General features: G+C 35.9%; 2 protein-coding genes and 1 long non-coding RNA gene across 4 annotated transcripts; 1 reads left to right on the top strand and 2 right to left on the bottom strand.

The window, feature by feature from the left end:
- Positions 1-2,077: 2,077 nt before the first annotated feature.
- LOC109165633 lies at positions 2,078-3,131 on the bottom strand. 2 transcript variants are annotated; one of them, XM_019314483.1, is made up of 3 exons: positions 3,047-3,131; positions 2,812-2,956; positions 2,078-2,712 (listed from the first exon to the last, which is right to left on the bottom strand). In XM_019314483.1, the coding sequence occupies exons 2-3, from the start codon at positions 2,912-2,914 to the stop codon at positions 2,171-2,173; spliced, it is 645 nt and encodes a 214-aa protein (XP_019170028.1). In that variant the 5' UTR covers positions 2,915-2,956; positions 3,047-3,131; the 3' UTR covers positions 2,078-2,170. The 2 variants fall into 2 exon arrangements, with proteins under 2 accessions (XP_019170028.1, XP_019170029.1); XM_019314484.1 differs by lacking the exon at positions 3,047-3,131 and having other exon boundaries at positions 2,812-3,008.
- Positions 3,132-10,116: 6,985 nt separating this feature from the next.
- LOC109165638 lies at positions 10,117-10,514 on the bottom strand. The gene is made up of 3 exons (XR_002051576.1): positions 10,477-10,514; positions 10,297-10,341; positions 10,117-10,193 (listed from the first exon to the last, which is right to left on the bottom strand). It is a non-coding gene; the product is annotated as an uncharacterized LOC109165638 (long non-coding RNA).
- Positions 10,515-21,577: 11,063 nt separating this feature from the next.
- LOC109164767 lies at positions 21,578-24,171 on the top strand. Its single transcript, XM_019313315.1, has 3 exons — positions 21,578-23,273; positions 23,472-23,945; positions 24,149-24,171. Exons 1-3 carry the CDS (start codon positions 21,578-21,580, stop codon positions 24,169-24,171), a joined length of 2,193 nt encoding a protein of 730 aa, XP_019168860.1.
- Positions 24,172-25,913: the final 1,742 nt, after the last annotated feature.

The following is a 25,913-nucleotide window of genomic DNA, read 5'->3' on the forward strand; positions in this document are numbered from 1 at the left end:
AATACAAAACAAAATAATATATAAAATAAAATAAAAATAAAAAAACAAAACAAAACGTAACTTCTGTGGAATCAACTTTGATCCCACATCGTTACTGAATGAAGATGAGCTCAAAGAACTCCTCTATATAAGAGGAGCATTGCTCCCTTAATGATTTACGAAACGATTTGCTTACCTATCATTGCTGAGCAAGCATTGATAGCAAGGCTCCTTCATGTAAGGAGCCTTTAATATAATACAAGGGCATTTTGGAAAAATGTTATTCTTTTCCCAAAACGCCAAATTGAAATGCTGCAAAATGTAGCATTTCAATTTTTAACGGTTTGGATCAAATCGCTACTCTAAACTACTAAGGCACTAAACCAATCGCTACTCCAAACTACTAAAGCACTAAACCACTTTTTTAGTATTTTGTCTTTGGTTAAAATGTTTGATAAAATTAACTTTTTACTATTAGTGGTTAAATGTAAAAAGAAATATAAGGACAATAATAATAATAATAATAATAATAATAATAATAATAATAATAATAATAATAATAATAATAATAATAATAAGAATAATAATAATAATAATATTATTATTATTATTATTATTATTATGCAATACTAAAATAAAATAAAATTTATAATAATAACAACAACAACAACAATAATAATATTATTATTAATATTAACAATTTAACAATAATAATAATAATAATAATTATTATTATAATATAAAATTTATAATAATAATAACAACAACAATAATAATATTATTATTAATATTAACAATTTAACAACAACAACAACAACAATAATAATAATAATAATAATAATAATAATAATAATAATAATAATAATAATAATAATAACACAAAGCAAAATAGTATATAAAATAAAATTTAAAAACAAAAAAAAACATAACTAATGTGGATTCAACTTTGATCTCACATCGTTACTGAATGAAGGCGAGCTCAAAGAGCTCCTTTATATAAGGAGAGCATTTGCTCTCTTAATGATTTACGAAACGATTTGCTTGTCTATCACTGCTAGGCAAGCATTGATAGTTTAAAATGCTCATTCTCCCTCAGAAACGATTTGCTTGCCCATCACGACTGGGCAAGCATTGATAGCCTAAAAGGCTTCTTCATTTAAGGAGTCTTTAATGACTTCAGTTATAAGTTTTTTTTTTTTTTTTTTTTTTTTTTTAAATATAATACAAGGGCGTTTTGAGAAAATGTTATTATTTTCCCAAAACGCCAAATTGAAATGCTGCAAAATGTAGCATTTCAATTTTGAGCGATTTAGAATAAACCGTTGCTCCAAACTACTGAAGAATCAACCGACTCTTTGGTATTTTGTCTTCGGTCAAAATGTTAAAATGACGGATCTGTCAAATTTTTGACGGATTTGTCATTTAGTAAACAAGCCAATCATTATATTTGCGTATAGCTGTAAACTTTCAACAAAATTAAGTCTAACTCCTATATTTACACCAAATTATGTGTAGCTTCAACTTCAATCGATTTAGAGTGATGCGTATAAATTAAAGAAGATGATGAATTGTTTGATGAGGTTACTTATTTGTCATTAACATTGTTTTCCTTTCACGACTTTCTGAATGGACAGGTGTCTGAAAGTTTTATTAGAACTTTGGAGCCTAACAAGCAATACAATGCAAAGGATGGTGGATCTGTTAATGCTGTCAAAGTTAAGACTTTTATGGTCAAGTGCTCCTCTTCTTCCGCCGCTCCTTCTTCAGGTGAAACTACCTCCCGTCGCAATCAGTAATTATTTCTCACTTTATTTTCTGAGTATCAAATTTCCAACTTTCATTCATCAACATATCTTTATTTTCCTGGACCAACCTTCAGGAGTGGTAGAGAGGCCGTGGAAGGTGGCAAAGGATGGTTCAATTTGGAAGGCGAAATCATTTGATGCTTCTGGGACCCAAGTTGGCGAAGTGGTTTTCAATACATCTTTAACAGGGTTAGATGACTATGAAATCTTTACTGTTAATACTTTAATTATAATATATAAGAAAAGTACAATTTTGAATTATCAAACACTAGTGTTTTCAAGAGGTTGCTGAGAAGATAAACTGTATGATTAGGTACTGGTTCAGTAGCTACATTTTTCCTCATAAGAATTTCAAGTTCTTGATTACTCAGGAAGTAATTTAAAAATCAAATTTTCCTGGACCTTCTAACTGCAATCTTCTTCTTATTCTCTCCACCCTCAATAGATTTCTCAACACTTATACCCAGATGAGGAGGAGGAGGCATCTTGTTCTCCTTGCTTGTTGCCATGCTTCTCAGCATATACCTAGGCTTCTCTCCTCCTCCTCTCTGCACCGTCGTCGGAGAAGTCGCCGGAACTGTCTTCCTCCCACTCTGCACCCCCCTTTTCTTAGCAGACTCAACTCTCACTCCAAGACCATAAACCGCCTTCTTCTCCTCCCCGGTTTCGCCGCACTTCTTCCTCTTCAGCCTCTCATTCCTCCTCGCTGAGTACTCTTCGTAGAGCCTCCCCCTCTCAAACAATGGGCTTCTGGGGTTAAATGAGTATTCCTCATTCCCGGGATTGCCCCCATCGCCATTGCTGATTTCTTGATGCAACATCTTTACCAGCGCCCGGAGCTCACAGGAAATTGTATAGAATTCCGGACGCATCTCCCATTCTTCAACGTCGCTACGAGGATTAGGCAACTGGGATTTTGTCAAAGAACCTATTCCATCCAAGAAAAAAAGGGTCATACAAAAAGAAAAGAAGGAGAAATCCTTGAATTTCTTGAACTAACTAACCGGTTTTCGGATTTTTGAAATACCTGGTGGAGTTTGAAGGGTGTTTGTGGTAGACCGGAGCGCGCGGCGAGAGCGAAGACGAATCGGAGATCTCGGAAGCGGCGGCTTGCGGGATCGCAACATCATATTGGACACGGAGGAACTCAATCAACTTGCAATAGAATAAATCTGAAGGAAACAAAAAAAGGTGAGAAAAGATTAGATAGATAGAGCACGAATGGGGGGATTTGGGATGGAGAAGAAGAAGGAGCAACTGGCCTGTAACTCTGAAAGTTGCGAGATTTGTCGTTTGTTGGAATTGTTTAATGGAGAAATTGTGATATATAGGAGTTTGAATTTTGGGAAAGGGGAAGTGTGCCGGGGAGCCTATCTTTCAACGGTCATATTCATATAAATGACTGTTCCGAATTGGAAAGATAAATATGACTTCATTTCATACAAAACATTCCTTAATTAAAGATTTCAAAATAATTCTTCCTAAAAAGTTGAATCCCCCACCCAAGCCTCGATCCCTAGTTATTCTTCCCAAACTTCACCCCTATGATCATCCTATAGTGCTGCATTCTTCCCAAACTTTACCCCTATGATCAACTGATCCTCCCGCAGTGCCATTCTTCCCAAACGTCACCCATATGACCAACTGTAAATCATGGTAACAACTCCCATAGTGCCGCTCGATTTTTAAATCATGGTAACAACTCCAACTTCACCCCCCTATTACCAACAGTGCCGCTCGCTTGACCCCTGGACCAACTGATCCTCCCACAGTGCCATTCTTTCCAAACTTCACCCCTATGACCAACAGTGCCGCTTGCTTGACCCCTGGACCAACTGATCCTCCCACAGTGTCATTCTTCCCAAACTTCCACCCTATGACTAACTGTAAATCATGGTAACAACTCCCACAGTGCCGCTCGATTTTTAAATCATGGTAACAACTCCAACTTCACCCCCCTATGACCAACAGTGCCGCTCGCTCGACCCCTGGACCAACTGATCCTCCCACAGTGTTATTCTTCCCAAACTTCACCCCTATGACCAACTGTAAATCATGGTAACAACTCCCACCGTACCGCTCAATTTTTAAATCATGGTAACAACTCCAACTTCACCCCTATGATCAACTGATCCTCCCCCAGTGTTATTCTTCCCAAACTTCACCCCTATGACCAACTGTAAATCATGGTAACAACTCCCACCGTACCGCTCGATTTTTAAATCATGGTAACAACTCCAACTTCACCCCTATGATCAACTGATCCTCCCACAGTGCTATTCTTTCCAAACTTCACCCCTATGACCAATAGTGCCGCTCGCTCGATCCTGGACCAACTGATCCTCCCACAGTGCCATTCTTCCCAAACGTCACCCCTCTGACCAACTGTAAATCATGGTAACAACTCCCACAGTGCCGCTCGCTCGATCTTGGACCAACTGATCCTCCCACAGTGCCATTCTTCCCAAACTTCACCCCTATGACCAACTGTAAATCATGGTAACAACTCCCATAGTGCCGCTCAATTTTTGAATGCTACTGACTCTATTATATTGTAGTATCTGAACGCCAACTCTATTATATTGTAGTATCTGTTCAAACATACTTTCTCAACCTAATGAAGCACAAAGAGTCCCACGGTGCCATTCTTCCCAAACTTCACCCCTATGACCAATTGTAAATCATGGTAACAACTCCCACAGTGCCGCTCAATTTTTTAATGGGCGACTCTATTATATTATAGTATCTGAACGCCGACTCTATTATATTGTAGTATCTGTTCAAACATACTTTCTCAACCTAATGAAGCACAAAGAGTCAACAACGCCTCCACTAAGGTTGGGAGAGGTCACTATCTACATGTCATCTGAGCACAAGGTGCTTGACAAAATAATGATATATATTACTTAATGCTGCTTTTACTAACTACTAGGGTGTGATTATTTTAGGCTCCTCTTGTTAATTTTCTTCTCCCAAAAGGTTGAATATATATCCAACCCCAAAGCCTCCCACATCCCGGCCTGACAAAGCATTTGGGAGGATGTAAATCACTGTGACTCAATGTCTCAGCAATCAGGGTCAAATGTCAGACGGATGCTGTTGAGGTTCGAATAATAATAATAATAATAATAATAATAATAATAATAATAATAATAATAATAATAATATTATTATTATTATTATTATTATTATTATTATTACTATTATTATTATTATTATTATATCATTTTTAAGGGCTTTTCACACTAGCTCGGGCCCAAGCCTAGCGGTCGGGTTGGGAACGAACCTAAGGGTCTTCAAGTAGAGACTCATTAAGCTAATAAAGAAGTTCTATCTTTAGATCGGGTTCGGCGATACATCTGATCAGGTCTGCCTCAGACAGAAAACAACCCCCCGTATGCACGTAGTCGGATCCAACCTAGTGCTCAATACGCAAAGGTCGATAGATCCGGGGTATATTCCCTATTAATACTATAATAGATAACCGAAGAACTTAATATTATAATCTACCATCAAAGTTAAACACAATAGATAATTTTAAAATTTTAAAATATGATATTATCTTTCAAATGATAATCATATTTGTAAAATAAGACATTACCCGGGATCTAGTCTCTTCATCGAGCGAGAAGATTCCTTGGAGGATTAGATCGGCTGTCGTCTACATTCACTTTTGTCTCTCGAAGTGGGGGTCTACGATCCGACACGTTTACCGTGAGGCTAATCAGGTCGCTAACGCTCTGGCGGAGGAGGGTCTTACTGCTAGTTATCCAAATATTTTTTCTTCTCTAGATTCTCTTCTTGTAAAAGTCAAATTGACTTTGTTGTCTGACCTCAAAGGTTTTGTTTTTCATCGGACTATCTGCCGTCAATAAAAGTTTCTTTGCTTAAAAAAAAAAGAAGACATTACAGTTAAAAAGATAATCATAATAAGACAATTTCACGTTTTAGGAACCAGCCGCCTTAAAATTCATCATTATAAAAGTAAGTTATCATCTTCCAAAAAAAAAGTAAGTAAGGATTAAATACACTTATTAAAGGAGTTAATACCCAATATAGTCATGGACTATAGTGATTTTATTCTAAATGACTTTTTATGCTCAATTTGTAACAAATGACTAAATTGTGTAAAATCATCAAAGTCGAAGACTAAATTGAGTACAAAAAAATCATTTAGTACTAAAAAATAATGGCCATCCAGAGAATAAACTGAATAGGGCTATGTCCGAAATATCTAAAGATATTGCGTGCTGATGAATCTACCCTGGCCTGGGTACAATGTGGAAAAGGCTTTTTGCCAGTATTTTGATTCTCTTGAGTGTTGCAATTACTTTTAGATACTGATAAAGTATTTGCTATCATAGAATCATAGATTATATTATGGTTCTTTTTTGGTCCATATATTGTCTAGATAGCTTTGTTGAAAATGCTGTTTTTGATGGATTCTAATATCTTAATAAGTTCAAAAATATAACAATAACAAGCTAAGTATGCTTAAAATCGACAGAACCAACTCATCATGTTCTAGATTAATAAAAGAAATATAAATCTGCTATAGCCTATTCTGAGTAGAAAAATAGGAAAACAAAAAGGAATGATTTATAAAACCTAAACTTAGAGTATTATATAATAAATAAATAAATGCATGCATGCAACTTCATTCACAAGCAAAATGTACTGTAGATGAACCACAAAGTTCAGTTTGAAGCATAACTATCAACTATGCATCCATTAATGTTACTAAGTTTTCCTTATTCCTCTCCATGACAAACAAATATTGTTAGTAGTAAACTACACAACATAACCCTAACATGCTATCCATGCGACCATGCTATACTTATTTATGTTTGTTATAATACTTAGATATTCTAGAAATTAATGCTACTCATCATCAGTAGCAAAACCAGTGTTAATTTAGACATTTTATTGCCTGTAGTTCTCTATTCTATATTTCCTCATATAATGTTAGATTTGTTTCCCTTCTTACTAATGAGTGCAGTAGATTTGAACATATTAAAGTCCTAATAAGATTGTTGAAAAATTGACACAAATGATACAATAAGGCTCACTAAACTATATATCAACTTTCCATATATGTTATTGGGTGTTTGAGTCCCCAAACCCAAGGGCCCGACAGAGCATCTGGGAGGGTACGTGTAAATCATGGTAACTCAACTGAACACAGATGCTAGACCTTGGCTTACTGCGCACAAGCGGAGCCCCGCTCACTTTGAGAGGTTGCTCCCACACTGTTGCTGGTGAGACGCGATCTCTGGTCATTCTTCCCAAACTTCACCCTTGTAACCGAATGAGATGCCTAGGCGGGCTTAACTGTACTCAAGTTTTATTGCGAGCATTTGGATGTCAAACTTCATCAATTCTTAACTCCATCTTTCTGTGGTCAGGTCAGAGCACCACAAGGGAATATCAGCTATAAATTACAATTATTATAACATTTCCATCAAAATATTGTGTTTCCATTACTTTGAGTTTCTAATCCCTTATTGATTTTCCATATCAAAATACTCCAATGATAATTACCTTGTCATTGTTCATATACCTAATGTTTCATGGGTATACCAAACATAATAATCTACATTGCAATATGTTTTTTACCCTTAATTACCAAAGCTCTTACTATATATACCTCCCCACCCCCTACTCCTGATCCAGCCTTCAGTGATCTAATTGTGGAACAGATTTAGGAAAAATAATAAGGGTCTGATTCAAAGCAAATACATATATAAATGAGGATTGTAGAAATTGTAGATTTTTATTGTACATCTTTTGTATAGATGGACCGCATAAATATCTAGATGATTTTCTATGAAATCTTGAAAAACTACAGACTTCAAACTAGGAACTCCAAACGTTCCCTACAATTCTAAAATCCAAATCATTTCCCTATTCTAAAGACCACTTGAACATGAAATCATAATCTGTTTTTAAAACAAAAAAAAAAAAAAAAACAAAAAAAAAAACAAAAAAAAAAAAAAACAAAAACAAAATGAAACTCACCAACTACCCCCTTACCCTCGTACCCTTTTTACACCTGGATCTTAATCGTAGATTTCATACTGATTTTTACTGGCAATCGATAAAAAATGTATGTATATAGGGTATACCATTTGGGGTCCTCTGAGTATAGTGGTCTAATATAATGTTACTTGTTGTACACTTTTCTTTTAATCTTTCATCTTTCATTTTTAGCACCTCACATGCCCGCAGCATGCACCTCACAACCTGCCTGCTGGGCATTTCTTTTTCTATATATATGATCTTGATATGATGATTGTCTTATTTTAAAATTAAAATCCGAATCATATTATTTATGTATATAACTACGTACAACAGGGTCGGAGGTATGAGGTTGTTGCAACGATAACTCATCATGGGATGGACCCTTTTAATGCTGGCATGAGCAAGCTTACATTATCTTCTACAATTCAGATTGAGAGTTGCGCTATTTTAATTAATTTGCTGATCCAGAATGAGCCATTTGCGAATATTTCTTTGTACATATATGTATTACAGTAGAAGCAAAACTAGGTGATAGATCTCACAGATGCAAGCATGGGAAGTAACCATGCATTATGCATTTATGCATATAGGATTATGTCTGTCTTTTTTCTTTTCTTTTTTCTAACTGACAACCTTGAATGCCTCCTTTTATTTATATATATTAACTCTATTTTATTTCCCTTCAAAAATCTTGTGCATTCTATTTCTTTTTTTCTCCATTTTGAGTTGGTCATTTGTCTAATATATGTATTTTAATTTTACTATGTTATTCATAAATTGTTATATATTTTTATAATTGATATAGGGCATGTCGATCTGTTTCGGTGGACGAGGAACTATATCTATTAATTGAAAAGAATGCAAAGTATATGAAATTAAAATTAAAGTTTTAATATGATATTAGCCTTAATTGAAGTTTTGTTCCTACGAGAGTTGGGTTCACTTTGTTTGGATCAAAGGTCCTTCATGTGTGAACCCACTCCTTCCGAACACTTTTGTTTCTTCTAGAATTTTTTATTCCTTTATTTCTATAAGTTTTTCACTTCTTTCGTTGGCCCCTTTGGTTTAATTTCTAAAAGATTGTCTTATTAGACTTATTTTGATGGGTCTGGTCAACTTTAATTTCTTGAAACCTAAGCCTTGCCGATTCCGATTGTTTCTATAATCAACTGGAGTTGAGTTATGTGTTTGTACCACATTATCTGCTGATTGAGGATTGGATTCTTTAACAAATACCGATTTGATAGAAGGTGATGCTAGAGAAGATGAAGAATTAAAACCAATTAAGTCCGGTTCTATCCTTATGGTTTTTGTATGCTTAGTAATGCATGTGTCTATTGTTTAGGAACTACCAGCATATTTACCAACACTACAAAAAAACACCGGAATATCGACGGACGAATTCCGCCGCTACATAGTGAAAATTCGTCGCTAAAATGTTTAACTATGAATTTCGTCCGTCACAAGAACCCTCGTCGCTAGAATTTAGCGACACAATTTATTTCCGTTGCTAGTTTTAGCGACGGAAATGTCCATCGCAACACGAAATAAATCCGTCGCTAGATTTCTTCCAACGACGAATTCGAAGAGGAAATTTGTGAGCGAATAACGACGGAATATTCTGTCGCTACAATTAGCGACGAAAATTTCGTCGCTAAAACAACAAATTATCCGTCGTTAATTTTCTACTAAGTGACAAAAATATCCGTCACTAAATTTAACTACAGATTTTTCCGTCGCTATTTCGTTGTCTTTCTTCCATATTTGTCCCTCGCTAAATTCTAAAAATTAATAAAACAAATGTACCCGCTAATTAATATAAAAAACATGCATTAAGTCTATAATACAATACTTGAATAATATAATTATAAAATATATTATATTAAAGCATTCAAAGTCAATAACAATAACATAAATATAGCAATACAATGTTACATCGTTAGAACCGGTACCAAATATATTAATAAACATAATCTAATCATCTCTTAAGTTTTCATCATTTGAATTAGCTAATGTTGAGCTTTGAGTACTTGGAGTGGATAGCATGCTGTTGCGACACAACTCATCCATCAAACTTGCAATCTGAGCTTGCATTTAAACCTGCATTTGAGTTCTTTCAACTTGTAGTTTAGCTTCCATCTCAACTTGCATGGTCTCTAGCTGTTGGTTCACCATCTCCTTTATTGTCTCTTGTTGAAGTTGTGAAGTAGCAGATGAACTAGGTTAGCGGTCTAGTGAAGTTATGTTAATTTTGGTGTTGTTCTAGTGGCATAAAAGCGTATTAACTTTCAAACTTACATATAGTGCCTTCTTTTGTTCCTCGTTACAAAGTTCCAGTGCTTTCACAACCAACCAAGAGCACTTAAAGTCTTCAATGTCTGTTCCAATCTAAAAGTGTGCAAAAACACTTGTCAATAAATTTCAATTTCAAATATTTAAGTCAAACAGAGATCTAAGAAAAAGAGTATTGTTTGAATTCCATTTAACATACCTTACCAAGAACCTTTGGGTCAGAAAAACAATCCAGATAATCATCCTATAAAGGACACCAAAATCATTTGGGTAAATTTCTCAGGACCATTACGAAACAAAAGCTTGCTACTGAAATAAATGGGTGTTTGAAATGCTGAAATAACACATAAGTGAACAAATAACTGTAAATAGTGTTTACCTGAACTTGAAAATAGATTCCCATATCAACAAGAATGTTTTTTTATGCCAACATGCTTCTCAAGATCCTCACCAGCCATTGATCAATAGTAAGCAGTCTTGTATTCAACAATACGGCGGTGGCTGCATGAATGCATAAACATTTACTTCAATGATCAATAATATATGTTAAAAGAACACAAGACCGAGCTGCATGGAAGTTCTGCTTACAGATCAGAGGCAATGAATATTTTGACAAATCTTTCTTCCCAATAGGGTGGTAATCAGATCAATCATTTGCCCACTGGCAGTTTGGAATTCCACCTGTTAGCGCAAGAATGTCACAATAAGCTCTCTAAGCTTTTCTTCTCTAGTATTACTTGTTCTACACTTTCTTTTAATCTTTCATCTTTCATTTTTAGCACCTCACATGCCCGCAGCGTGCACATCACAATGCCTGCCTGTTGGGCATTTCTTTTCTATATATATATAGAGAGAGAGAGAGAGGGGATCTTGATGATTGTCTTATTTTAAAATTAAAATTCGAATCATATTTATGTATATAATAACTACAACAGGGTCAGAGGTATGAAATTGTTGCGACGATAACTCATCATGGGATGAACCCTTTTAAGGGTGTCTTTGTATATTACAGTAGAAGCAAAAATAGGTGACGGATCTCACAATGCTAGAATAGGAGGTAACCATATAGGATTATGTATGTCTTTTCTCTTTTCTTTTTTCCTAAAAATTAAATTCCCTGACTGACAACCTTGAATGCCTCCTTTTATTTATATATTAACTCCATTTTGTTTCCCTTCAAAAATCTTGTGCATTCTATTTCTTTTGAGTTGGTCGTGCACCTTTAGTGCACTTGTGTTTTGAGATATTAAAACAATTGTGTTGGCTATCTAATATTCCCCCGGTCCCATTTTATCTGTTTTGTTTATTATTTTAATTTGTTTCTAATTAATATTTTTTTTTAATTTAAACATCATTAAACTTTTACTTTATACAGAGTACATTTTATCTTATGTTTCTTTTTAAACTTTCTATATTCACCTCTATTCTCATCTTTTTAAACCAACAAACAAGGAACGAATTGAATATGAGATTACATATTCTCTTAGGTTACATGGGATGGAGGGCTTTTCTCTTTTTATTTATTTTTTATTTTTTTAAAAAATTAAATTCCCGACTTACAACCTTGAATGCATCCTTTTATTTATATATTAACTCCATTTTATTTCCTTTCATAAATAGGAAAACAATAAGGAATAATTTATAAAACCTAAACTAGGAGTATTATATAATAAATAAAGAGTTAATACCCAAAATCGTCCTCGACTATAGTGGTTTTTCTCAATTTCGTTCTAAACGACTTTGGTGACCTAATATCGTCCCCCACTTTTGTGTTTTGCTCAATTTAGTCCCAGACTTTTGTGTTTTTGCTCAATTTAGTCCCTCATTTGTTATTTTGTCCATTTGGTGTTAAATAAATAGACAATTCAGTAATTTTAATATTGACATCTCTTTACTCATAGACATGTGAACTGCGAAATCTTTTTTTTTTTTTTTTTTTTTTTTTTTTTACGAATTACTCCCAGAATTACTCCTAAAACTGTGAATATAAAATTTGATTCGCAGGTCCGGAGTAATTCTGGGTGTAATTCGTACAAGAAAGAGGAATTTCGCACTTCACAAGTTGAATGTAAAGAGAGATCAATATTGACATTACTGAATTGTCCCTTTATTTAACACCAATTTGACGGAATAACAAATGGAGGACTAAATTGAGCGAAACACAAAAGTCTGGGACGATATTAGGTCACCAAAATCGTTTAGGACGAAATTGAGAAAAACCACTATAGTCGAGGACGATTTTGAGTATTAACTCAATAAATGCATGCATGCATGCAACTTCATTCACAAGCAAAATGTACTGTAGATGAACCACAATTTGAAGCATAACTATCAACTATATGCATCCATTAATGTTACTAATAAGTTTTCCTTATTCCTCTCCATGACAAACAAATATTTTTAGTAGTAAACTACAAAACATAACCCTAACATGCTATCCATGCTATACTTATTTATGTTTGTTACAATACTTAGATATTCTAGAAATTAATGCTACTCATCATCAGTAGCAAAACCAGTGTTAATTTAGACATTTTATTGCCTGTAGTTCTATATTCTATATTTCCTCATATAATGTTAGATTTGTTTCCCTTCTTTGAAATTTTGCCGTGAACCTTAAACAAGCTGAACCTGAACTTCTACTTGATTTTTAAACTTATATTAGATTTTGATCGATTAATTTTTGTTATTTAATGATAGTAAATAACAGAAAATAAAAGCAGTAAGTAAATCAAGTACACAAAGATTTGTTACGCAGTTCGGAGTGCTTCTCCTACGTCTGCGGGGCAACCCACGTCAGCCCAATCCACTATTGATGTTCACCAAGGAGTTTTACAATAGAACAGTACATTAGACTCTCACAGTCTTAACTACCATACTACAAACAACCTTCCTAACATCCAACCTGGACCGTGACGTGCATGCCTTGATAACCTTCGAACAATACTTCAACTGAGTCAGGCGCAGTCAGTAGCTCAGCAGAGTAATAATATAATAGCTTCTTAATACGTAAGTAGTAATCACTTGTCCGAATAATAACTCTCAAAAAGACAAGTTTCCATAATTGGTGACCTTTCTATTTATAGCCAAAACCTTTCCATCAGATCACCACATGATATGCCTCATTCCATGTTTGATTCTTTCCTAGCCACTCATTTAATTTGAACTCCCATAAGCTTGAACCACATATTCGCATCTGGCTTCTTCTTCATTAAATGTACACCACTGAAACAACTCTTATGATAATAAAACATGGTCCAAGAGTTTTTTTGATCAACCTAAGACTAAAAAATAAATTAGCCAATCAAAGGTTTAATGTGTACAAAATATGTACACTTACAATCTCCCCCTTTGGCAATTTATTTGGCAAAAACTATAGCATCTTATACTTTGGGCAAACAAGAAAGATACAATAATTTTATTAAAAAGCCCTTAATATATGTGCCATACAATAACCTAAGGTAAGAAAACATTATTACCAAAAAACTCTTGTAGACCATGTTCCATGAACTCATAGTATTAATTTTCAGAGAATATGTGTGCTGTATATGAACCCCGAAAAACTTCAATATTCAGATAGAATAGTTGATCACCAATAGAAAGATTAGCTAAACAAAAGCTGATCATCCAATAACAATAGATTTTCGGTTTAGATAATAATAACCAATAACTGATAATAATAGCCATAAACTGAAGAGATATATAGGTCAGAGATTACCAAAAGAAGTGTAGCATAATAGAGTAGTAGACAAGCCATACTAAAAAAAAAAAATTCCATATGTCACAGTCATCATGCTTTCCTACTACTCCCCCTTTCTTGTATCTTCCCTTATTTCATATTCCAAAAAAGTTAACCAAATAAAACTCCCCTTTCTCATAAAACTCCCCCTTTCTTCAAAAACTCCTTTCTATTACTCCCCCTTTTTTGCCAAATAAGTGACAAAAAGGATCGGTAAACATCAAATCAGTGGATTAGACTAGTGAGTTGACGGGGTGCCCGACCTTCTTTCCCGTAAAATAGCAAGAAACTTATCCAACATTCATCCATATTGATCAATAGTAATTACCATACACCAAGAAGGTAGTGTTGTCATATTCATTCCATGTTCGCAATAGTAGAAAAACCATTCAGATATTCTTTATAAAAAGCTATCACACCACCAATAACACGAGAGTCTGAATAACATGATAATCCAAAGGATATGATAACCCAAATAATATGGTAACTTGGATAATCTAATAATCCGAAGATTTTCAACCAAAAAGATAATCCGATATCCAATAATATCCACTGAAGCCAATAAGAGAAACCACATAAAGAGAATCCAATAACTAATACCAGATAACTTTTGCTTGACGATGAAATAGAGAGAACAGCTCCATAATAGTTCCTTTTTGCTTTTTACAAAATCTTTTGCTACATGAACCTGCACAAGTGAAAATAGAAAATAGAAACACAGAACAGGGTACATGCAATCTTGAAAACGACTTAGCAAATAACAAAGAAGCACAAAAATTCAAGAAATTTTCAATTTTGGTCAAACAAGACAATAAGATGATTCAGGCACAGAATCACAACAGATAGCATGAAAAACACACAACCAAACAAAAACACACACGGTCATGACCGGACCAAACAAATAACAAAGAGAAATAAACACATTAATCAAATTGCACCAAATCTATCATTCAAGCAAACATATTTTAACACAGAACCACCAACAAAAGGCATAATCAAAGAATTATCAAAAACAACCAACATAACGTAGATATAACATTTAGTGAACACACAGAAACAGCCAATACCAAAACATAAAGAATAACCCAAGCAAATTAAACGAACACTTTAAAATAAAAGAACAAGTAAAGAGAAAGAATCTGAAAGATTAAAAGTACCTGATGATTTAATGAATCCAGAGATACACGTGTGTGTATATATATATATATATATATATATATATATATATATATATATATATATATATATATATATATATATATATATATATATATATATATATATATATATATATATATATATATAAACTAGAATGGATAATTCATGATCAAAATGATATATGCACAATAATATCAAAACAAACATCATCTTTAGGGAATTCAAGATTAAGATAAGGTGAATAGATAAGAAACTAATAAGACCTGAACACTTGGCTTTTAAAACGTGAATTCAAGATAGTTTTTATGACTGCTTAGCCTTAAGACTTAATCTGCACACGAGAAAAAAAATATTAGTAACACTAAGTAATATTTATTTGTGAATTAGTGTACCTGAAATTTTATTAACACGGGCAAAAAAGAAATTTAATTAGCTGGATTGCTGACGCCCTAATTTTTTATGCCACAACTCAGACTCATTTATGCTGGACCTGCAACAGAGGATATCATTTGTTAGAATATAGCAGCTGTCTGTTGATCGCTTACCTTCTATAACACATTGTTTTTCATTATCCATAACACTGCAGTTGTCTTTGATGAAGCTAACATTCCAGTTTTGGTCGCAAAGTTGGCTAATGCTTATGAGGTTGGCATGGAGTCCGTTTACCAGTAGCACCTTTTTCAACTTCGGTAGACCTACAACATTTAGAGTACCTACTCTGGTTACTTGTCCTTTGACTCCATCACCAAAAGTTACTTCACCGTTGCTTGTGTTTATGTCACTTAGAAATTTTGTGTTTCCAGTCATGTGACGTGAGCAACCGCTGTCGAAGTACCATTTTTCATCCCTACCTGCATTTTTAGTGTGAAAGGATACAAAACTGATATAATCGGATTTCTTTACCCATACTTTTTTGATAAATGGAGTAATGTACTTATGGCTATGTTTTTTGGCCTTATGTTCTTTGTAGAAGTAATAACACTCAGGTCTGATGTGTCCTCGTAACCTGCAACAGTGACACACTGGATTATATACCTTATAGTTAAACTTGTTATGTACTGTACCTCGTGTTCGCCATGCTGAGCTAGTGGTAGGCGCTGATTCACGATATTGTTTAGCTGTGCTTGACTCAGGAGTATCTTCTGGACGTGGATCAGATGTCTTGACAAAAGTAGTTTTGTCTTTGTTGGTTCCTCCAGTAAAGCCAATACCAAACCTTGCACATGATTGCAGTCCAGAACCAAGAATTTCATCAAGAGTTGAAGTGGTATCCATCATTTGGATTTTCTTTTTGTAAGTACTCAGTTCCAACTTCAGTTCCTTGACTTCCTGTTTCAGGTTGTCTTTCTCGGTCAGTGTATTCTTTAATTAATGCGTCCCTATCTGCTACTTGACCTTTGAACACGTTTACAGCATTTTGCAATACTCTAACTTCACTAGACACTATACGATTTGCTTTAAGTAATGCTTCTCACATGGGATACAACTTGTTAAACTCTACTTCATAAGATAAATCTGGTATTTCATGGTCTTCCGCCGAGTTGTATTCACCACCCTCCGTGTCAGATGCATCTCCAGGTTCTGAACATGTCGCAACTCTAGTAGTAAAAGCTACAAAATTACCGAACATTTCTTCTGCGCCAGAGCCAGCAGCTTCTGATTCAGGTTCGTCATCACTCCAAGTTGTGGCTGTCATGGACTTCTTTCGCCTAAGATAAGTTGGACATTCAGCTTGAACATGACCAAAGCCCTCACACTCGTAACATTTTATTCCTTTGTTTTTTGATTTTTCCCTGGAGCGGGCTGGACGTGAGGCAGCAGGTTTTGAGTTTGACATGCTAGTTTTTGTATCAGTTTTCGACATGTTTGAGCTTGCTCCTTTTTGAAATTTTTTGTTTTGTGAATTCTTCTGAGATATCTGTTTCAAAAAATTAGAAAATTGTTTAGTTAAAAATGTAATTGGATCATCACCTGATTCGTCTGGGTTAGCGGTATCATCATGTTCTTCAGCGACAAATGCAACTGTCTTTTGTTTTTTGGTGTGATCAGTAAGAATTTCCATTTCGTAGGTTCGGAGATTGCCCATTAGTTGAGCCACTGATTTGTTCTCCCAACCATCATGTTCTTGAATAGCGGTTACCTTCATCCTGAATCTCGGAGGTAAAGATCTTAGGATTTTTTTTGACAAGTTTTTGTTGGGAGAAAGGTTTACCAAGAATTGTTGCTCGATTAGATAACTCTTGTATGCGTTCGTGAAAACTCGCAATATCTTCGTCATCGTTCATACGTAGTTCTTCAAATTCAGTCTTTACCAGCTGAAGCTTTGACTGTTTGACTGAACTCGTACCTTCATAGGTGGTTTCGAGTATTTCCCACGCAGTTTTTGCACAATCAATACCTGTAACCAACGAAAATTGATTTTCATGCATTAAGGAATAGATTGTGTCAAGAGCCTTATCGTTATATCCAGCAGTAGTAATTTCAACTTGAGTTCTCTCGGTTTCAGGTTTTATCACTGGTGGATCACCGTTTTTTTCTCCAGGTTTTGTAGGTGGTGTCCAACCAGTCAGTACCGCCCGCCAAATCTGATCTCCTTGAGCTTTAAGGTGAGTTCTTGTTCGAGCCTTCCAGTATGCGTATTTGTCACCTGTAAGCTGGGGAAGTGGCCTGAACCTTTCCATTCTGAAACACTTATCAACAAGTGAGATTGAACAAGTTAATAACAAGAAGAACAGTATTAAAAACCGCAGAACACTAAAAAATAAGGCACACGTAAAAGTCAGATCGAAAGACTAGTAACTTAAGCCTCCAGGCTCTGATACCAATTGAAATTTTGCCGTGAACCTTAAACAAGCTGAACCTGAACTTCTACTTGATTTTTAAACTTATATTAGATTTTGATCGATTAATTTATGTTATTTACTATCATTAAATAACAAAAATTAATCGATCAAAATCTAATATAAGTTTAAAAATCAAATAGAAGTTCAGGTTCAGCTTGTTTAAGGTTCACGGCAAAATTTCATTCTTAATAATGAGTGCAGTAGATTTGAACATATTAAAGTCCTAAATAAGATTGTTGAAAAATTGACACAAATGACAAAATAATGCTCACTAAACTATATATCAACTTTCCATGTATGTTATTGGGTGTTTGAATCCCCAACCCCAAGGGCCCGACAGCGCATCTGGGATGGTTTAAATCATGGTAACTCAGCTGAACAAAGAGGCTAGACCTTTGCTTACTGCGCACAAGCGGAACCCTCAGGGTGTAAATCATGGTAACTCAGCTGAACACAGAGGCTAGACCTTTGCTTACTGCGCAAAAGCGGAGCCCCCCTCACTTTGAGAGGTTGCTCCCACACTGCCGCTGGTGAGACTCGATCTCTGGTCATTCTTCCCAAACTTCACCCTTGTAACCAAATGAGATGCTCAATCGTTATATCGTGGACCGCGGTGCATAATCGATTATGCACCGCGCGTCCAAACGGCGTCGTTTCTGCAGTTATAACGGAGTGACACTACAGTGTGTCTAAACCGACACTGTCTCACGTATTATTTTTATATTATCAAATGAAACTGCAGTTATATCAAAATGGTACTGTAGTTGTGGTGAAATGAAACTACAGTATATATAAAATGAAACTGAATAACATTTCACATATTTGAGTGTATATTGTACAATGAAGCTGTAATTATATTGAAATGATCATGTAGTTGTGTTTTAATGAAACTATAGTGTATATAAAATAAAATTAAATAACATTTTCACATATTTGAGTGTATAAATATTGAATGAAACTGTAATTATATCGAAATGAAATTGTAGTTGTGTTGAACTGAAACTGCAATGTATACAAAATGAAACTGAAGAACAGAGTTATTTTTTAGGAAGGTTCCGTAATCGCGGTGCACGATATAATTTGCCTGAAATGCGTAGGCCGGCTTAACTCAAGTTTTATGGCAAGGGCATTTGGATGTCAAACTTCCTCGATATGATCAATTCTTAACTCCATCTTTCTATAAATTACAATTATTATAACAATTCCATCTAAAATATATATTGTGTTTCCATTACTTTGAGCTTCTAATCACTTATTGATTTTCCATATCAAAATACTCCAATGATAATTACCTTATCATTGTTCATATACCTAATGTTTCATGGGTATACCCAACATAATAATCTACATTGAAATATGTTTTTTACCCTTACCAAAGCTCTTACTATATACCTCCCCACCCCCTACTCCTTATTCCAGCCTTCACTGATTTAATTGTGGAACAGATTTAGAAAAAATAATAAGGGTCTGATTCAAAGCAAATACATATATAAATGAGGATTGTAGAAATTGTAGATTTTTATTGTACACCTTTTGTATAGATGGACTACGTAAACATCTAGATGATTTTCTATGAAATCTTGAAAAACTACAGACTTCAAACTAGGCTGAACTCCAAAGGTTCTCTACAATTCTAAAATCCAAATCATTTCCCTATTTTAAAGACCACTCGAACCTAAAATCATAATCTGTTTTTTTTTTTTTTATTTTTTTTTTAAGAAAATGAAACTCACCAACTACCCTTCTACCCTCGTACCCTTTTTACACCTTGATCTTAATCGTAGATTTTATACTGATTTTTACTGACAATCAGTAAAAAAAAAAAAAAAGTATGTATATTGGGAATACCATTTGGGGTCCTCCGAGTATAGTGGTCTAATGTTACTTGTTGTACACTCTTCTTTTAATCTTTCATCTTTCATTTTTAGCACCTCACATGCCCACAGCATGCACCTCACAATCTGCCTGCTGGGCATTTCTTTATATATATATATATATATATATATATATATATATATATATATATATATATATATGATCTTGATATGATGATAGTCTTATTTTAAAATTAAAATTCAAATCATATTATTTATGTATATAACTACGTACAACAGGGTCGGAGGTATGAAGTTGTTGCGACGATAACTCATCATGGGATGGACCCTTTTAATGCTGGCATGAGCAAGCTTACATTATCTTCTACAATTCAGATTGAGAGTTGCGCTATTTTAATTTGCTGATCCAGAGTGAGCCATTTGCGGATATGATATTTCATTGTACATATAGTATTACAGTAGAAGAAAAAATAGGTGATAGATCTCACAGATGCAAGCATGGGAGGTAACCATGCATTATGCATATAGGATTATGTCTGTTTTTTCTCTTTTCTTTTTTTCTAACTGATAACCTTGAATGCCTCCTTTAATTTTATTTATATATTAACTCCATTTTATTTCCCTTCAGAAATCTTGTGCATTCTATTTCTTTTTTTTTTTTTTCTCCATTTTGAGTTGGTCATTTTTTTTTTTAATAAATGAGAGAGTTTTATTGATGGGGAATAGCGCGATGGGAGGCAAAGCCTCTGAAGTCATACAAAAGAGCTGTTTTGGCCTTTTCAGGCAAAGTACAAGAATCAACAAAGATCATCGAGTGAGAGGAAGCAAGGCCAGATTCAGCAAGCGCGTCGGCAACCCGGTTAGCTTCCCGGTAGATATGTCTAATCTGGGCATTCCAGCAGCTCAGGCAAGAACGAATGAAAGCCACCGCGGCTTTAATTCTCCATGGTATTCTGTCTGTGCGAGACGCAATCAACTCAGCCAAAATTCTTGAGTCCACTTCTATCTCTGATGGGCGCTTAGAAAAGGCTAAACACCACTGGGTAGCAAGATGCAAGGAAACAGCTTCGGCCTCTAGAGCTGAGGCTGCGTCAAGGCGGAAGCTAAGCCCAACTACTAGACGACCACTGGAATCGCGCAAGCAGGCGCCTCCAGCCGCGTATGCCGCGTCCGAATTGAGCTTTAACCTTCCCGCTGGAGGTGTTAGCCATCGTACCCACACCGTAACCTTTCGAGGCGTTAGGCCAAAACGAGATATAAGCCCAGCCGTGAGAAGGAAGTCATCGGTCGGTCCTCTTCTGTTACACTCACGCGTTAAAGAGATTAAATAAATCTCTTGCCGCACTCTGTTGATGGCTTCTGGCGGTGATAGAGATGTATCTTCATAAATTCCTTTATTATAGGAGCACCACAGGGTCCATAAAATGATAGCAGGTATAAGCCTTGCACACCAACTGATTGCCGAGGATGGCGTTAGCAGCCACCATGCATGGCACGCTGTTCTAACCGAGCTCGCTTGAGTTTGGGAAAGCCCGAAAAGTCCTGCAAAATAGCCTCAAACCTGCTGCGCCATTGCACAATGATAGAGGCAATGCTCCATGGATGCCGAGTCACAATGGCAGAAAGGGCAAACAGACGGTTGACACACCACTCCTAGCTCCTGTATTATCAAAGTATAAAATGCAGTATACAACTGAGCACAAGGAGTAAAAAGTCTTTTCCATTATTTGTAGTTTGTTGAGAGCAGTTACTTTGTAGTAGCCTGTATAAAGGCAGTAGCTGAGCAGGTTTTAAGTTTGGTGTTTTTCATCTCTCTGTGTAATATCTCTCCATTCTCATATAATAAAACTCTCTGCAATTTCTTCTTCATTATGCTGAAAATATCTAGCTTTCCTAAGTTCTGAAATGGTATCAGAGCACCGCAATATGAGCTATGTGGCGGTCCTCTCGGCGGATGCAGAATCCAACGGAGCTCCGTCAATAGAGCGTCCTCCATCAATGTCGCTTCCGCAGCGAAGTGCGAGTGCAAGTTCGGAAGACTATGAAAATCCGTTGTTTCTGCATGTGAGTGAGAATCCGAATAAAGTGCTTGTATCTCCTTCATTGACCGCGTCTAATTACAGCTCATGGAGTCGATCGATGAGAATAGCCCTAGAAGTTAAGAACAAATGGGGAATAATTGACGGCTCCATTTCCGTTCCAGATGTTGGACACCCTGAATATGGAGCTTGGAGGAGATGCAACATGATCGTGAGTTCCTGGCTATTAAAATCAGTTAGTCCTTCAATTGCTCAGAGTGTTATCTATTTTGAAAAGGCAAAGGACATATGGGAGGACTTAAGAAAGAGGTTCTCTCAAGCAGATCCACACAGAATCTCAGAACTCCAGGATGAAATCTACAATAATAAACAGGGAATTTTGAGTGTTACTGACTACTACACAAGGTGCAAAACATTGTGGGAAGAAATGAGTGCATTACGCCCGCTACCTGTTTGTGAATGCACTCCTAGATGTTCATGTGAGCTTGTGAAGAAAATCATAAAGGAACGTGATGATGATCAGGTAATCCGTTTTTTGAAGGGACTAAATGATGATTTTACTAGTATTAAATCAGGAGTTTTAGTTCTAGATCCTATGCCAGATGTCTATAAAGTGTTTGGAATGGCACTCAAACTAGAAAGACAAATCAGTGGCACAAATATTGGATGCAGTGGGAATGATATAATGCAAGCTAATGCCAGTCAAGGTAGCCTCACAGAACAAATGAATGAAGAAGTTGTGGCTGTTGTTTCTGGTTCAAATAATGCAAGTAATTTCAATAACAAAAAAAGGTTCAACACTAACAGTGGAAACAAGTCTGCAGCAAAATGCACATTTTGTGGAATGAACGGTCACACCATAGACAAATGTTACAAAAAGCACGGATACCCCCCGGGATGGATTGCAGGCTATAAGTCCAAAGGAAAACAAGCACAAGTTCAAGGACAAGTAAATCAGTTAGCAGTCTCTGCAAATGCAAATCAAATTGGAGATATTGGAATATCAAATGAGCAACTCCAGAAATTGATCACACTTATCCAGACACAGATTGGACAGGGTTCATCCACTGCCGCAACAGTTTCACTTGGTATTCCTACTCCAACTTTGGTTCCAGATTTTAAAGCTGTGGCAGAGAATCCACCCGAAGGCAAGTTTACTTCTATAGCTCACATTAATTCTATTTTGAGATGTTCTGCCACATGGATATTAGACACAGGTGCAACAGATCATATTACATGCTCTTTGGAATTTTTTGATGAATATAGTGCTGTTCAGGGAACTGTGGTTAACTTGCCAAACGGGGAGACTGTTAAAGTCTCACATATTGGAAACATTAAACTATCTGAGAACTTATGGTTAAAGAATGTTTTGTGCATCCCCAGTTTTACTTTCAATATTGTGTCAGCCAGTAAATTAGCCAAACATTCAAATTGTAGCTTACTCGTGATGGCAAATGAATGTTTGATACAGGATGTTCATGGGATGATGACTGGTTTTGCTAAGGAAGAGAATGGGTTGTATCTTCTGACAGAGCCTCCAGCAAAGAAAATTTCTTCTTTCAGTATGTCTAATAAGATACATTGTAATGCTATTAGTATGGATGTTTGGCACTAGAGACTGGGGCATTTTCCCATTACTAAAATGCATATGTTGTGTGGTTTTCATCAAACTTCTTGGAATAAGAATTTAGCTTGTGATGTGTGTCATTTTGCTAAGCATAAGAGATCACCTTTTCCTATTAGCACTTCCACTACTGCAGGTTGTTTTGAGTTGATACATTTGGATATTTGGGGTCCCTTTCCAGTTTGTTCATTGCAGGGACAACACTATTTCCTTACAATAGTGGATGACTACAGTAGGTTCACATGGCTACATTTGATGAGGCATAAGTCAGAGGCAAGGCCTTTGATCAAAGCATTTTACAACTATGTAGTAACTCAGTTTTCTACTAAAATCAAGGTCATAAGAAGCGATAATGGGGCTGAGTTTAATATGACTGAGTTTTATGCAGAAAAGGGCATTTTACATCAAAAGTCATGTGTTAACACCCCACAACAGAATGCAATTGCAGAGAGGAAGCATCAACATGTGCTAAATGTAGCTAGGGCCTTAAGATTTCAAGCAGCTCTCCCCTTGCAGTTTTGGGGGCATTGTGTTCTACATGCAACTTATTTGATAAACAGGTTACCCTCTCAAGTGATCAACTGGCAAACTCCTTTTGAGAAGTTATATGGTAAGCCTACTGATTATGCTCATTTAAAGGTGTTTGGTTGTTTATGTTATGCTTCCACACAATCACAGTCAAGACATAAAATGGCAGCAAGAGGAAGGAAGTGCATTTTCATTGGATATCCTGCTAATGTAAAGGGATACATTTTATATGATATACAAAATGGTTCAGTTTTCATATCCAGAGATGTACATTTTTATGAGCAGGAGTTTCCCTTCAAGACAAATGATGCTAAAAATACTTTAGCCAGTGAGACACACGATTTGTTTAATCCTTCTCTGCCAGTTCTATCTTTTTCAGATGATTATAACCTAGGTGATATAGCCACTGATGGTCATTCCATCTTAGGCGTTCCATCTGCCTCTCCACTTGGTCATGACAGTTCGTTGCCTGTAGCCCAAAATTCAGCAGCAGAGAATGGTTTGCCAGATGAAACTCAAAATGAATCTCATAATATTCAGCCTAGAAGATCTACAAGACAAAGGCATATTCCTGTCAGATTACAAGATTACCATTGTGATCCAGTGATACATGGTAGGTCTTCTCCACACTCTTTACATCATGTTCTTTCCTATGAATCCTTATCTCCAACATACAGAGTATTCACCACTGCTATCTCCTCAAATTATGAACCTAAGACATATAATGAGGCAATCAAATTTCAGTGTTGGAAACAAGCAATGCAGGCTGAAATTCAAGCACTTCAGGACAATCATACTTGGACACTCACTGATTTACCTCCTGGGAAAACTCCAATAGGCTGCAAATGGGTGTATAAGATCAAACATAAATCAGATGGTTCAATAGAAAGGTATAAAGCCAGGTTAGTGGCTAAAGGATACACTCAGCAGTTGGGTGTGGATTATATAGAAACTTTTTCCCCTGTGGCAAGATTACGCTCATTGGTAGATTACTCTATTTGACAGCCACCCGGCCTGATATTGCTTATGCAGTGCAACAATTGAGTCAATTCATTGATGCTCCTACTGAAAAACATCTAGCAGTGGCTCATAGAGTGTTGAGGTATTTGAAAGGTGCACCAGGAAAAGGCATCTTTTATCCCTCAAGTTCAGAACTACATTTGCAAGCTTTTGCTGACTCCGATTGGGCAGCCTGTTCTGAAACCAGGAAGTCCATTACAGGCTTTTGTATTTTTCTTGGGAAGTCTCTTATTTCCTGGAAAGCAAAGAAGCAGCCTACAGTTTCACGTTCCTCATCTGAAGCGGAGTATAGGTCTTTGGCTGTAACCGTGTGTGAACTACAATGGTTGTGCTACTTGCTGAATGATTTGCACGTTAGTCTTGACAAACCTGCAACTGTTTTTTATGATAATAATTCAGCTATAGCCATTGCTGAAAATTTTGTGTTTCATGGAAGGACGAAACACATTGAAATTGATTGTCATATTGTTCGCCAAAAGGTTCAACAAGGTCTTGTTAAACTCCTGTCTGTTTCTTCTGCAAATCAGATTGCTGATGGATTCACTAAACCACTGCCTTTTCCTCAGTTTGACAAGTTTACTTCTAAGCTGGGCCTCCAAAACTTGTATGCTCCAGCTTAGGGGCGGGTATCAAAGTATAAAATGCAGTATACAACTGAGCACAAGGAGTAAAAAGTCTTTTCCATTATTTGTAGTTTGTTGAGAGCAGTTACTTTGTAGTAGCCTGTATAAAGGCAGTAGCTGAGCAGGTTTTAAGTTTGGTGTTTTTCATCTCTTTGTGTAATATCTCTCCATTCTCATATAATAAAACTCTCTGCAATTTCTTCTTCATTATGCTGAAAATATCTAGCTTTCCTAAGTTCTGAAATGTATGATGTCCGGAAACGGCAGTAACCGCCGAAGTAGGCGCCACATGAACAGCGAGATCCTCGACGGCAAACCACCTCCCCAGATGCTTTGCGACGAAAGACTTTTGCCAGCCTTCTAGCGTAGGGCCTCGTACGCTGAGGAGAAAGTAAAGTCTCCAAAGT

This window comes from Ipomoea nil, unplaced genomic scaffold (genome assembly GCF_001879475.1).
Source record: "Ipomoea nil cultivar Tokyo-kokei standard unplaced genomic scaffold, Asagao_1.1 scaffold3069, whole genome shotgun sequence".
NCBI classification, from domain to species: Eukaryota; Viridiplantae; Streptophyta; class Magnoliopsida; order Solanales; family Convolvulaceae; genus Ipomoea; species Ipomoea nil.

What these genes read in the sequence shown, in the direction of transcription:
- LOC109165633 (XM_019314483.1), bottom strand. Translation starts at nt 2,914, where the DNA reads ATGATGTTGCGATCCCGCAAGCCGCCGCTTCCGAGATCTCCGATTCGT. An exon ending in CACCCTTCAAACTCCACCAG is followed by an intron (nt 2,713 to 2,811) that starts GTATTTCAAAAA and finishes TGGATGGAATAG; the next exon opens with GTTCTTTGACAAAATCCCAG.
- LOC109164767 (XM_019313315.1), top strand. Translation starts at nt 21,578, where the DNA reads ATGGTATCAGAGCACCGCAATATGAGCTATGTGGCGGTCCTCTCGGCG. An exon ending in AAAGAAAATTTCTTCTTTCA is followed by an intron (nt 23,274 to 23,471) that starts GTATGTCTAATA and finishes CCACTACTGCAG; the next exon opens with GTTGTTTTGAGTTGATACAT. An exon ending in TCCTTTTGAGAAGTTATATG is followed by an intron (nt 23,946 to 24,148) that starts GTAAGCCTACTG and finishes TTTTATGAGCAG; the next exon opens with GAGTTTCCCTTCAAGACAAA.